This window comes from Orbicella franksi, chromosome 2 (assembly GCF_964199315.1).
Source record: "Orbicella franksi chromosome 2, jaOrbFran1.1, whole genome shotgun sequence".
Taxonomy (NCBI): domain Eukaryota; kingdom Metazoa; phylum Cnidaria; class Anthozoa; order Scleractinia; family Merulinidae; genus Orbicella; species Orbicella franksi.
This window is the reverse complement of record NC_138146.1, coordinates 30734009-30746907: the sequence shown is the minus strand read 5'-3', so window position 1 is coordinate 30746907 and position 12899 is coordinate 30734009. Positions and strand designations below refer to the sequence as shown.

Sequence of the window (12899 nt, the reverse complement as noted above, 5' to 3'; positions counted from 1 at the left end):
GCCAAGTGGCCCACCAGGCCGGAGGTTATCCCGGTTTCCGTAGCATAAAGCGACTGGGCATATTTCTACTCCCTCCCTGGACGGGATGCTAGTCCATCGCAGGGTTACCACCCAGCATTAAATTCGCCGGTACCCATTTATACACCTGGGTGGAGAGAGGCACTGAGAGAGTAATGTGTCTTGCCCAAGAATACAACCCAATGTCCCCGGCCAAGGCTCGAACCCGGTTAAAAACATTGCTTTAAATAATCGAAGGGTTCGCAAAATCCGGATTCCACTCCAATGTTTCCTTACTACTTAAAATTTAATTTACCATCTTGATAAAAAAAGAGTAACAAACTGTTAAGGTTTCAAGTGTTACAGACAAAATTCAAGAGGCTGTCTCTGTAAGAACCGACCACTGATTTGTTACCTAGTCAATCACTAAAATAAGTTTATTACATTAAAAATTCTAGTTGAAGTTTTCTAGGATTGATTGAAGCTCGGTCCGCTCGACACAAGTTTCATGCCCGCCGAAACTGGAAAAATAGCACATATTGCTGGCGCTCTAAAAAAATTAATATTCGCTCAAAATTCCCAATTCTTTTTTTCAACTATAGATATATCATAGCAGTTTGTTTAGCCATGTTGCAATTATAATTCAATGTTGTTCCTTCAACGGTTAAAAGAAGATTTTCTACCCGTTAAATCGAGTTTTGAACCAAACGCGAAAATAGCTCTACTTTGAAGGCACGCTTTAAAAATGTGGCACCTGTTTGAAACTGCTGAACTACATGAATAGAAAGTATAAAAATCCCTTAATTTAAAACAATAATAAAATTTGTCTGCCCACTAGGTTTTCAAAACTGACGACCGCTTAGTGTTCAGGAAATTTTGAAAATATTCCACTGAGTAACTAACACACTCGCCTTCGACTTGTGTCGAGCGGACCGAACCTCAATCAATCCTAGAAAACTTCAACTGGAATTTTTGATGAAATAAAACCCATTTTAGCGATTGACTAGGAAAGGGCTTTGAAATCCCAGCTTATGAGAAAAATCGAATTTTCGAAGTAAAATCAGTGGTCGGTTCTTACAGAGACGGCCTCTTAATAGCCCAGAATTAATGCACATAAAATGCTACTGCCACGAAAAATCTTTTATTTATTTTCCGGTTTTTCTTAGGTTTATTTCATATGTGGTCCCAAATTTCTTGAATCAGAGTAATTTTTTTTGCAACTTGGAAACGCGACTCCCTAAAACAAGCGTCATAAAACAATAAAATCCCCTCCGCCACGACTGCTTGAACAACAAACCCGAGGAGCCCGCGAAATCACTTCAGCAGGTTTCGCTGCAACTTCATTGTCAAAAAACGCGACGCATGAGACAAAACGAAAAGCATTTGCATTTCCACTCTGCATACTAAATTAGACACATTTTGGGGTTTTAGTTGTGGTGAGTTTTGTGGGTTTAGTTCGTGTTATTGCGAGCGCCAAGTTACAGACAAATTTATCGGACTCAGATTTGGCACAATTGCTATTTGGGTGACGAAGTTTTGATATCCGGACAGATTAGAAAAACTGTGTTTTTTATCGGAGTAGTTAAGATAAGCAGTAGTTTTCCTTTCTTTTAAGATGATGAAAATGCTTGAAGCAAAAGTTTTGAAGACTGAATTGAACTAATCTTTTCGATAGATTTACCGAATCAAACACTTTTTTCGGAGTTTGCACTGTTTTTTCTAAAAACATTGATCATGCCAAACACAAGAAAACTGTTTGATTTCTTTTGTTGATGGCCTGATGAATCAGGTGATACTTGCAGTCTTCTGATTCTTGTTTTTCGGATATGTTATCCTACAAGTTTGGTAAATACCAAGAAACATTATTCCCCCTTTGTCGGTGGCTACTAGTGGTGGATATTTTCCTCGCCCATTTGCGGATAGGTCTATATATCCACCGCTAGCCACCTCCACGTGGGGAAATAATTGTAAATTATCACGAATTACGTGCCAAAAAATTGATTAAACAGACTTTCTGGAACGGACTTGTCTGTGACATTCGGTACCCTTCCAGTTAAGGAATCCTAATCTTAATCCAGATAACACAGACATAAACTCTTCAAAACTCAACGAGCGAAAAGTGAAGCCGATCAGTTTAATTTATCTGATAAACTGGTGCCATTGAAAACATTTTTTTTTTCTTTCCCCTCTGTTGTCTTTGAGCCATATGTTAGCCTTTTGGTTTGCCAGTCATTCCAGAAAACGTGTTCACCTTTAAAGGATAAAGCGATATGTAGTGGTGCAGATTGCCAAAAAATATTTAGTTAAATGTACTGCATTGATTATTGAAATTCTAACAAAAAAAAGCAGCCAGCAAACGTGACTTTTGAAAAAACAAATCAGACTGTCGTCTCTCATGGGATCCTAGATTGTATTTACCCGGCGGTTTTGGTCAAAAGCAATTAAAGTACATAAAGCAAAGCGCTTATAAACATTAAGCAATTTACTCAGAAGTGTTTGCCTTTCAAAGGTAGCTGGAGTTTTCAGTTAGTTATTTGTTATCTGTTAGCAAGGCTGAGCGAGGCTCCCGGGAATGAAGCAATAGTCTGGTTGTTGATTCCGTAGCCCAATCACGGTAGATATTTCCTGATAACATTCTTTGTAAGTCTTTAGATTCTTTTCCTAGGATATATTTGCTTGTCAATTCTATGTTTTTTCCTTCTTCTTTTATCAATCGTTTTGTTTGAACGGAAAATGTGCTTAATTAAATACCAATTGAAAATCAATTTAACTTTTTAAAGTTACCTGATACGGCTCTCCCATTTCTTAACAACGAATGTTATTTTTGATTTCCTTTAATTGTTGTATGTAGACGAAGGAAGGAATTCCCGCATGACAGCGTTGGAGGTTTTCCTTCTCTTTGTAAACAAAACATAAAACAAACACAGTAGTTTTCTCTTTACGTACCCTGCATTTATCTGGACAATTCAAACACATTAAGTGACAAAATATTTAATTAACCTGCCTGACTTAACTTTGGAAAGCAATTGAGGGTAGAGAAAGCTTATCAAACAAATTTCACTATAAATTACCCCTTTCCTGTAACTCGCACAGACTTCGTTTGGCTGAGGGTGACGGATGCAATTTAACTATCCATCATGAAGTTTGTAATTGTCTTTTTAGCTGCCATACTTTTTGGAACGCTGACAGGTGAAAAAGATCGCTTTAAATGTATTTGCAATTATTATCGATTCTCCGTTTTTACTTTCATTGGGTCGATTTTTATGAGCACTTGACGTCTTATGCGCTTGCTCTGAATTCAAAGCTCTTCATTCACGAGCTTTATACCATTCAAACGTACAACTTTGATTTTTCGTATCCCTTGAGTATTTTACAAAGAAAAAAGTCCCTTCTATTGTTCACATGAATAACAACTCCGTATTGTTTAAAGTATCATTTAAAATTAAAGCTGTTTCTTAAATTCAACGTATTTTGCAAAAAGTATCATTTTGTCTCTTTCCCGCTTTGTAAAGATGAGGCAAATTTATAATTGAGTTGTGTCCATTGTTTCACATCCTAAACAAGTGCACAGTTTGGAGTGTTACCATTGCTCTGCTTCTGATACACTATATGAATGCAAATTACGAACGACTACGATCACATGTCCTGCGCATCGCAGTAACTGCGCCACTCTTGGTGTAAAGCACTACGAATGTGGCTATTTAGCGGCTGAAGGCTACGGAAAAGGTGTGCTTTGTTTGTTTGTTTTGTTGTTCTTGTTGTTGTTTTTTTCATTAGCAAAATTCACCACATATTTATAATAGCAACTTATGTGTATTTCAGTATGTTTTTGTTCATGAAAATTCTCTGAATCACTCTCTGTTGTTACTTCTTTCTCTCGTTTTCGTCCAACAAAGGATGCATAACGGATTCCTTATGCGCACGAGGCAAACTAGACATCTGCTACCGATCTGGATATGAATGTGACATAGACTGTTGCTCAAGCGACTTGTGCAACGTCTAAAGTGATGTCGGAAGTGATGTTGAAGGTTGGAAAAATTGCTTTGAGACACGCATGGTACAGGGTAATGTGTCCTCGTTTCAAGTGTCCCGTGTCGCCTTGGTTTATTCAAAATGGACTAAAAAATTTTTTTTCTGAACATCCTTTTGAGTTTTTACATTCAGAGTATTTTTGAACAAAATGAAGTTGAGAAAATGCCCTAACAGCTCTTCCATGTTTTACTGTAAACTATTATGTACTGATTTTTTTTTGTCGTCTTTTCATTATATCGTGTTTCAAGCAAAAACAATTATGAAAATATATAAGGGCCCCAGCCAGGATGAATCATGGTCAAATCTAAAAACGGTCTCCGGCTAAAAGTATTTAAAAAACCACAAGCTTTCGACCGTGTTAATTACAGTCATTTAGGCAAGAATTTTTCGCGCCTTTTACTATTTCGCCCATTGACGACTGTAGTTAAGACAGTCGAAAGCTTTTATTTGTTTATATATACTTTTAGCCGGAGAACCTTTTTAGATTTTGCCAAAAACAATTAATTTACTCCTTGTTCTGAATTCTAGGGAGTCAGTGTTGAGTGTTTGCTCGTGTGAAGCAGGGGGATTTGAATGCGAATTATACTGGTGTGAAGGAGATTTCTCTCTTAGCTGCACCTGAAAATGGCGCCAGTAATTTAAGCTGTTAAACGGTAAACATGCATTTGACGGGAAATAAAAACATGTCACATTGTACACGTCATGTTTTACGAAGTGTGTTAGTCATTATTTCCTTCAGGAAAACCATAACTGCCAGCTACAAAACAGACCCAGAAACGTCCCTGTCTTTCAGAGAAACATCCATGTACAAAACAATGGCCTCCATTTGGCGTCAAAATACGTTCGGATATTTGTCCGCGGGCATTATCTGTTCCTAGATGCGAACAGTGAGAAAACGAACTGAGGAAGACATGATGTCCAAAGACAAATATCCCAGTATGCTTTTAAAGTAAAATGGGGATATCATGTTATTATCGTTCAAATATTTTTCGCAACACGCGGGATTTGAAAACTGGGGAACATCACTGAGATGTTACCCAGTTTCAGCTAGGGAATATACATATTCATTCACGTGACGCGTTAAGACCAATCGCATGCGAGCGAAATTAAAATATTTGATGGATAATAAAGTGAAATATCAATGCCCCACAAATAATTTTGCCTTCTTTGGCAATTTCTTTGGGAAAGCCAGTTCGTCACATCACCTTCCTCTGCTTATTTACAATTTTCATCTGTGTTATCAAATATCAAAGTTTGAGACACGCAAAGATTATTCTGAAAACAGCATGTCATTATGCCACATTCTAGAAGATATCTTACAGATCTTCTTGCTGGTGATATTTTTATTCTTTTATTTTTTATTCTTCCTGACAAATTTCGGGTATTGCTTTTAAAATAAATAAATCACTTTATTTAAGTGTCGAAGTGTTTAGCACTGCGGTACTAACTAAGGATACTGAAATTAGGAAACAAATATTGTAAATTAAACCGAATCAAAAATCCCAGCTGGCGGGAGGTTGACTAGTTGGCTAATTACAAAGCGTGGAGGAATTGAATTTGGGACCACCAAACACAAATCCAGCCAGTGGCAGGGAGGAGCATTTGAACCCGGGACCTTCAGATTACAAATCCAGCGTCCTAACCCTAGGCCACGCCACCTCCACAATTTCTTTGCATTGATGTATGCAAACACCCGTCTAGACAGTGTGACCTTATTAACATATGGCAAAGAATATAAGATCAAAATATATTTTGCTCATTCTAGAAAATACTTCTTTAATCTTAACATAAATGTTAATTGTTCGCTGGCGTAGCAACAACGTACAACATATCATATCAGGCCCGTAACCAGAGGGGTGCACGGGGTGCGTTCGCACCTCCCCACAGGCCCCAAAGGTCCGCATTTTGATACTCAATATCCAAGTTAAGGAGTGCAGTCGGTTAAACTGAAGTCTAAAACTTAACAGTGATACTCAAACAAAATCAAAGAATGGAAAAAGCAGTAATGTATTCACTGAGGAACTGAAACCAGCTGCACTCTAGTAGCCTGAGCCATTCAGAACATTTCAATGAGTGCACAGATGTCCGAGCTCATCTAAATGAATAATAAAATTAACTTGCGCACGCTTTGCTTGGGAGTTTAGACGAGCGAGCCAATGACAAGAGAGCGATCTCACGATTTTTGTCAGACACGTCTGCTAACGCGTCGGGTGGTATTCTCTATTTGCACGAGCACATGAACGCCCGAAGATGCAAAATTAGGTTTTTTGTGTAATACGTTATGTGTAGGAGAGAACAGGAAAATAGAAAGAGGAAGGCTGCAGCTAAATCTTGCCAGTCTCTCGATTTATGGGTCAGTAAAGTACGCCGTCAAGAGCCATCAGACGCTGACAATGAAACTAATGACAGTGCAGTCTGCGATGACAGCCCAGCTGAAACCCCGACTTCAGATCTATCTCAGTGAACTACAGTTTTTCAGCGAGATATAGAAGATAAATCATACTTATTTTCGCAATGTCCACCAGTCTTGATCCCATTACTATGCTCTGAGATTTAGTCGCTATTCCTCGATATGAAACAAACTCGCTTAATAGAAAGCCAGTGAGGAACACAGAGTAACAAGTCGGAGAGGGACTGGGGAGGGTTAATCTAAAGAAGCAATCCACAGGCATCCCAAACCATCAAAATAGAAGTTTTCTAGACACAAAGAGGGATAATACATTTTATGTTTCTCTTGGTCTCTTATCGTCATTTCCTGATGTCATGACAATTTTCTATGAAAAGCCGATGTGTACTTTCTTAACAATTCAATCCAATTCGCAAGATATGCGCCACAATCCCTGCAACGAGCTGTGAATGTGAAAGAAGTGCGAGTTCTTTAAGACGGCTGCATACATATAACAGGGCATGCATGGGCCAGGAAAGGCTGTCGTCCCTCGCACTAATGCACATACATTATCAAGTTAAAATTGTTTTGGATGAGGTGGTAAATCTGTTTGCCACCAAACACCCGCGACGGCTGGTGCTCGGGACTATTCTGATGGATTAGTTCCGCAGTATTTTGATGTATCATTTTACATCGTAGAATTAGTCCTTTATAACTTAGTTCAAACAATTGTATTCGACAAATATAATATTCAGTTCCTACCGTGTACTTTGCCGTTACAATTTCTCTTGTGTTGCTACTTTCCTAAATAAATGGATCAGATGTAATAAACTTCGAGATTGTATTTGAAATAATTTCCGTTTAATTTGAAATTTGTCCCTATTTACAACATAAAACTTCGTAAAAAAAACGCGATCTCGTGTTCTCGTCTTCGCTTCGCAAAAGGACAGATCAAAGTCTAATTTAAAATTGATTATATTCATGTGGTGTCACGTGCTATATCAAGCTGTGTCGTATCTGTACAAACAAAACAAGTTCTTACGCAATAAAAGAGTTCGTGAATGTTCTTTACATCAGACAATAAAAAATGCATTTCGAAAGTTTGGTCCACTTTGGCCTCGTTAGCATCCCCCCCCCCCCCCCCATAAAATCCTGGTTATGGGCTTGCATATCCCATCGAAGGCGACACCGCAGGCGTTTTGACTCATGCCAATCTACAGTGCACATCACTGAAATGCGAAATGAAAAATCCAGATTAAAAAAGGTCCTGGCCCCAGTTGTTCGAAAGGTAGATAATGCTATCCACCGGATAAATCACTATCCATTGGATATATAGGTGTTAACAAAACAAACCTCGCTATCCACTGGATAGTGATTGATCCAGTGGATAACGTTATCCACCTTTCGAACAACTCGGTCCTGAAGTATGGGACGAAAGGGGGGGAGACACCATAAAAACTGATTCAAGAAGGTCTGAGTCTCGTAGCCTCCTTAGGAACTTGCAGGTAGCGTACTCAGCACGTAATTTTGCTTAGCCATTTACTGGAATTGCGAAGCCAAACTGCGTATAGTCTCAAGCATTCACGGTTTTGTGATTTTGTATTATGTGACCGGATCGTTCAAAGGGCCTATTCACTCGTGCATTTCGTGTTGTCAATAGCGTTCCTCCGTACTTCACTTTATCAGGCCACCTCTCGCTTTCCTCTGACCAAGGCCTAACGGTATGTAACGCCATCTTCGCATACTCGCCGTACTGTCGGGGTGAGTTAAAAGTCACTTAAAGGAGCTAAGTTTGCGGTTTGCGGATCTTGAAAATTTTAGCCTAAATTTACAGCTCTGACAGCCCGACTGGCTATTTGTAGACCCTCGTGGGATTCGGCTGAAGCCGTTTGAGATTTTAAAATGACTTATCTCTCACCCTTCATCCTCTCTTGCGAGTTATACAATACATAAAGCACCAGGCACGGTTTGAGGCGTTTTTGAGAATTTAATCAATAATGTTGTAAATGATTGTTATTTTTTAATGACTATCCGAGTTTTCCAACAATCATTAAGTTAAATGTAACAGTTTTAATAAGAATTCGATCATTAGTTGAGCTTTACATAAGTGTATGAAATTATTACGTAACCCTTTTAAATGGTTCACACTAGTTGAACAGTGTTTTCACTCTCTGCTGGCCTTATCTGTTGTCATTTCCAAGTTCTTTTTCATTTAACATTAACTAAGCTTTTCCAGTTTTGCTGAACTTGTATTTTTTTTTTGTACTCTTGCCTTTTATCGAACGTTTGGTAGCCTTTAATTAAGACGTGCCTTACAACATAATACATAAATAATTCAGTACAGGCCATCAGTAAACAACATTGAAGTTATTGAAATCATTCAAAGCAATTAATGGCAATTAAAAATAGTTTAATGGTGGCAATGTCATTAATTAATTTGAATCAAGTAACTCAGCTGACCAAAAAACAAATATAATTGCCGTTTTAATTCTTGCGCTGATTTGCGAGAATCACTTTTTTGATCATTCTGATAAGTAGATTGAAAATAGTCCGTCTCGAGATTAAGTATCACTGTGCTAAAATAGCTTTACGATACCAAGAAATTCGAAGAGTATTTTTGGTTTTTGACGTTGATATAACTGTATCTGTAGCCCTTGAATCTGAGTTGTGAAGAAACATTAAAAAAAAGATCGGGAACTTCTGGTTGTGTCATATTCCACAAGAAAGCATTACTGCTAGTCTTTTAATTCCCTACTCCAGACAATTTTAAATTGCTGTCTGTCTTGTTGATTTAACTAAGGCTTTTTCGAGAGCTTTTTCGTGATGTCGATTAAATAGAACACTTCAAGTGCCACGTACTGCCAATAAAGTCCTACAGCTGTTCAAGCAAATTAAACCATAAATACGAACGGCAAAAGAGAAGTTCATTATGAGAAGTTTTGGTAGCATCTAAGAGAGGAAGGAAGCTGTGTTCATAATGAAGTTTCTTGCAACCCTTCTATTCGTGAGCTTCTTGCTTATTCAAACTGGTAAGAAATTAAATTATCATGATTTCTTTCTAGGAGTATGTTTTAGACCTTACAAAGAAGGTCTTAAATTTTGTTTAAAATCGCCGTCATCTGGGAACTCGATCGACACTAAGCGGTTCGATTAGAGGGAGCGAAAAGTAACAATGAGCAACTTTGCATGCATGCATGCATGTATTTCTAAAGATTTTGAGAAAATCTACAGGGAAATACCAATTTTTGGAATCATCAACGGAAACTGAAATTGGTTCGAAAGATTGCGACTTTTGAAAAATCGAATGTAAATTTCTGAAAAGTCTCTAAAAATATTCGTTTGGATAACTGAATAATTCGAAAACATGGGAGTCCACTGCTTTGTTCCTTATTCATTTTAAAAATTTAATTTATTATGTGATGAGAAAATAGAATAGAGCAGGAAACGTAAACTTGCTTCTTCATGTGTTACGGACATAACTGGGAAAGCTCAGCATTAATGAGCAAAGCTAGACAACATTTCGTTGAAAATGCTTCATTGTCGTTCGATATCCGTCTTCCTATTGATTTATACCTGTTATACCTGTTTTCCATTAATAAATACAAATTGCAGAACAAACTCTGTGCCTATATTTACCTTTTTTAACAGTTTGTCAGAGCATACTGAGGACATGCAGGATATAACATAAGCTTGATGACTCAGAATAAGCGTGATGACCTGTCACACCTGCTTTCGATCAGCATACACAAATTGTCGAGCAAACGTTGTGCCTTTATTTGACATTTTTTTAATAGTTGATCAGATGATACTAAGGACAGGTCATACATGTAGGATAACATAAGCTTGATGATTCAAAGAGATTAAGAAGCGTGAAAAATATGTATTGAAACTGTACTACCGTTTTGATGACCACCAATCTTGACCAATCTTTCTTTTTTGCAATTTTGATGTACAACAACAGCAATAATCTTTATTAGCTTACCTACATAAATTGCATAGAAGGTATGAGAAGGAAGGAAGTTAATTTTATAAAATAAAAAGAAAAGTTTTAAGGAAAAATATTGACGGTTATTGTTAATTTATTTTTGTTGCTGTTGTTGACTAGGGAACGCCAATGGATCTATGTCGTGTTTAACATGCTTAAGTTACACCTCCATGGCTGACTGTATCGAAAACCAAATAGGACAAATCTGCGATGAGGAACAAAATCGTTGCGCAACATTGGCCTTATCTTTCTCTGGTATAGACAGTTTCTCGAAAGGATGCTTTGATGACATCTCCTGTGAGGAATACCAGATTCCAGGCTACTGCGAGCAGATTTTCGGCGGTGAATGTGAAATAACTTGTTGTGAGAACAGTCTCTGTAACTAAATCAGAGAAGGACAAAACAGTGATTAGTGTGTGCTTTTACTTTCACTGTAATATATACTGACATGGAAAATAAACTCAAAATGTTAAATTTGATTTTCTTGTTTTAGTTTGGGCTTGGGATGCGAATGCACAGAGTAAGATAGACAAGAGAAAACAAAAGTAAATAAATGGAGATACGACAATCACAGACTGAGTAACAAGGAGAGTTAACCTAAAACCGCACGCTTAAACTTTTTTTTTTCGTTTTGTTTTGTTTCGTTTTGTTGTTTTTTATTATTATTATTATTTTCTTTCAAGAAAGCTTGCCTCAACTTCAAAAAAAAACAGAATGTTTTTTTCATTTGTGATAATTCGTTTTGTTTTTGGCCCTTGAAATTCTTTTTCGTGAATATTCATTACGGTCTCCAAAACAAAAACCAGTCCGACTTCAATGTATTTCCTGTTGACACACATTTGACATCGGGACAATACATTTTCTCCCTCCTACTGAATGCAGATTGGGTAATTCAAGTTTTAGAGGCACTGGCTGTTTGCAAGGCAAGTCTTGCATCATAAGTAGCTGCCAAATCGAAAATTGGTTGCTTATGCTCAGATTCATTCCATTGCGTTTTGAAATAACACAGTTTAGGTGCAGGTACCACTCCAGGAGTTTACCGATCGAGCCGGCTATGTTCGTCTCTGAATCCGCTGTGCAACAGGATCTGTCTTTATTGCGATATACTGGCGTGACTTTTCTTGGATAGTGCTTCTGGTGTTATTTTATAATTAGACACTAAGGTTACCTGGAATCGATAGAAAGCAGTTCAATGAGACAGCACTAGCAAAATAGCAGCAATACAATAACTCTATTTACTGGAAAAAATCAGAAGAAGGAACTGCTTGCTCTTTCCCTTTGTGAATGTCAATCGTGGGAACAGATAAAAACCAGGTCTTCCCACCATGAAGTTACTGTAACTTCAATGCCACGTAGTAAAACATTTTCACAGATTTTCCACCAAAAGTCTTGTTCAAAACTCTTGATATTATATAGATTTCTGCGAAAATGCTTTCCGATTTAAAATCTCGTCTGGTAACGCTTAATGTTTTCCCGTTATAGTGTTTATTAACTTCGTTTAGAAAAACGTTGGAGTTTCCTTAAATTAGATATGTGACAAGAGTACAGTTTTTTTTCAAAAAAAAAAATGGTGTACGTCGTATACGAATGGGGTAGCTATTCTGTCAAAATGGTATGCAAAAGGTGAACGGTAGCACATCCGCCCGAAACCTCTTAGTATAAAACTTTTTAAAGTACACACTCGGAGAATTAAGCATACTGTGAAAGAGCAAATTTTATGCCATTAAACTATAGAAGCTGCTAAACCAAACCAGCCCTTGCCTTGAAGAGACATTTCTGAAAGAAATTTCAGGCGATTTAGATAGGTTATATCGTCGAAATTTCTCATTGTCGACAGGAGCCCATGCACCGGAGCTTCCATATGTATCATACCCTTAATACAATCCTTTCCCGTGTCTTTTTCGTTTAAAGAAACAGCATTTCCCGCCACAAAAGGTACTTTTTCCGTTGCTTACCGTCTGCCCTCAATTTCAACCCTAAAAGAATGGCGGATGATGTCAACGGACAATCCCGTGTCGTTGGCCTGTTTTTTCCTGAACATTTGGCGCAACTAATGTCTTCACTTTAGAGCTTGCAGTAAATCATATAGACTTCCTGAAAAGTCCTTCGTCTTGTTTAGTCAGTATCCGCCGGACGAAGGACTTTTCCTGCTTGATTGCCGCCAATTTTAGCGACCCAAAAACGGGTCGCTGCGCTTCAACCAATCAAAGGTCTCCTGGATGTCCCTTGGGGACCAAATTGTCAAACTATGCGCAACAAAACGTGACTTGCGATTAAATTCAATATGGGGTCGACTGCGAAAGCCATTAACGAAGCTTCAAAGGCCAGGGGATATCATGTATTGCGTGAATACCAGAAGAAAACAGTGGAAGCATATCTGTCTGGAAGAGATGTGTTTGTTTCTGCACCAACCGTGGCTGGAAAAGTTTGACTTTCGAGCTGGCTCCGTATGCATTTGATTGTTTGAATGGAGATCAAGCGAATAGCAACTCCATCGTC

General features: G+C 37.9%; 1 protein-coding gene across 1 annotated transcript; it reads left to right on the top strand.

The window, feature by feature from the left end:
- The first annotated feature begins 9356 nt into the window (after nucleotides 1-9356).
- LOC145469653 (uncharacterized) lies at nucleotides 9357-11169 on the top strand. Its single transcript, XM_081453415.1, has 2 exons — nucleotides 9357-9444; nucleotides 10521-11169. The coding sequence occupies exons 1-2, from the start codon at nucleotides 9393-9395 to the stop codon at nucleotides 10784-10786; spliced, it is 318 nt and encodes a 105-aa protein (XP_081309541.1). The 5' UTR covers nucleotides 9357-9392; the 3' UTR covers nucleotides 10787-11169.
- The last annotated feature ends 1730 nt before the right edge of the window (nucleotides 11170-12899 follow it).

Bases quoted from the DNA above. Each gene is read 5' to 3' on its own strand.
- LOC145469653 (XM_081453415.1), top strand. From the start codon at position 9,393: ATGAAGTTTCTTGCAACCCTTCTATTCGTGAGCTTCTTGCTTATTCAA. The intron at 9,445-10,520 runs GTAAGAAATTAA...GTTGTTGACTAG, and splicing joins CTTCTTGCTTATTCAAACTG to GGAACGCCAATGGATCTATG.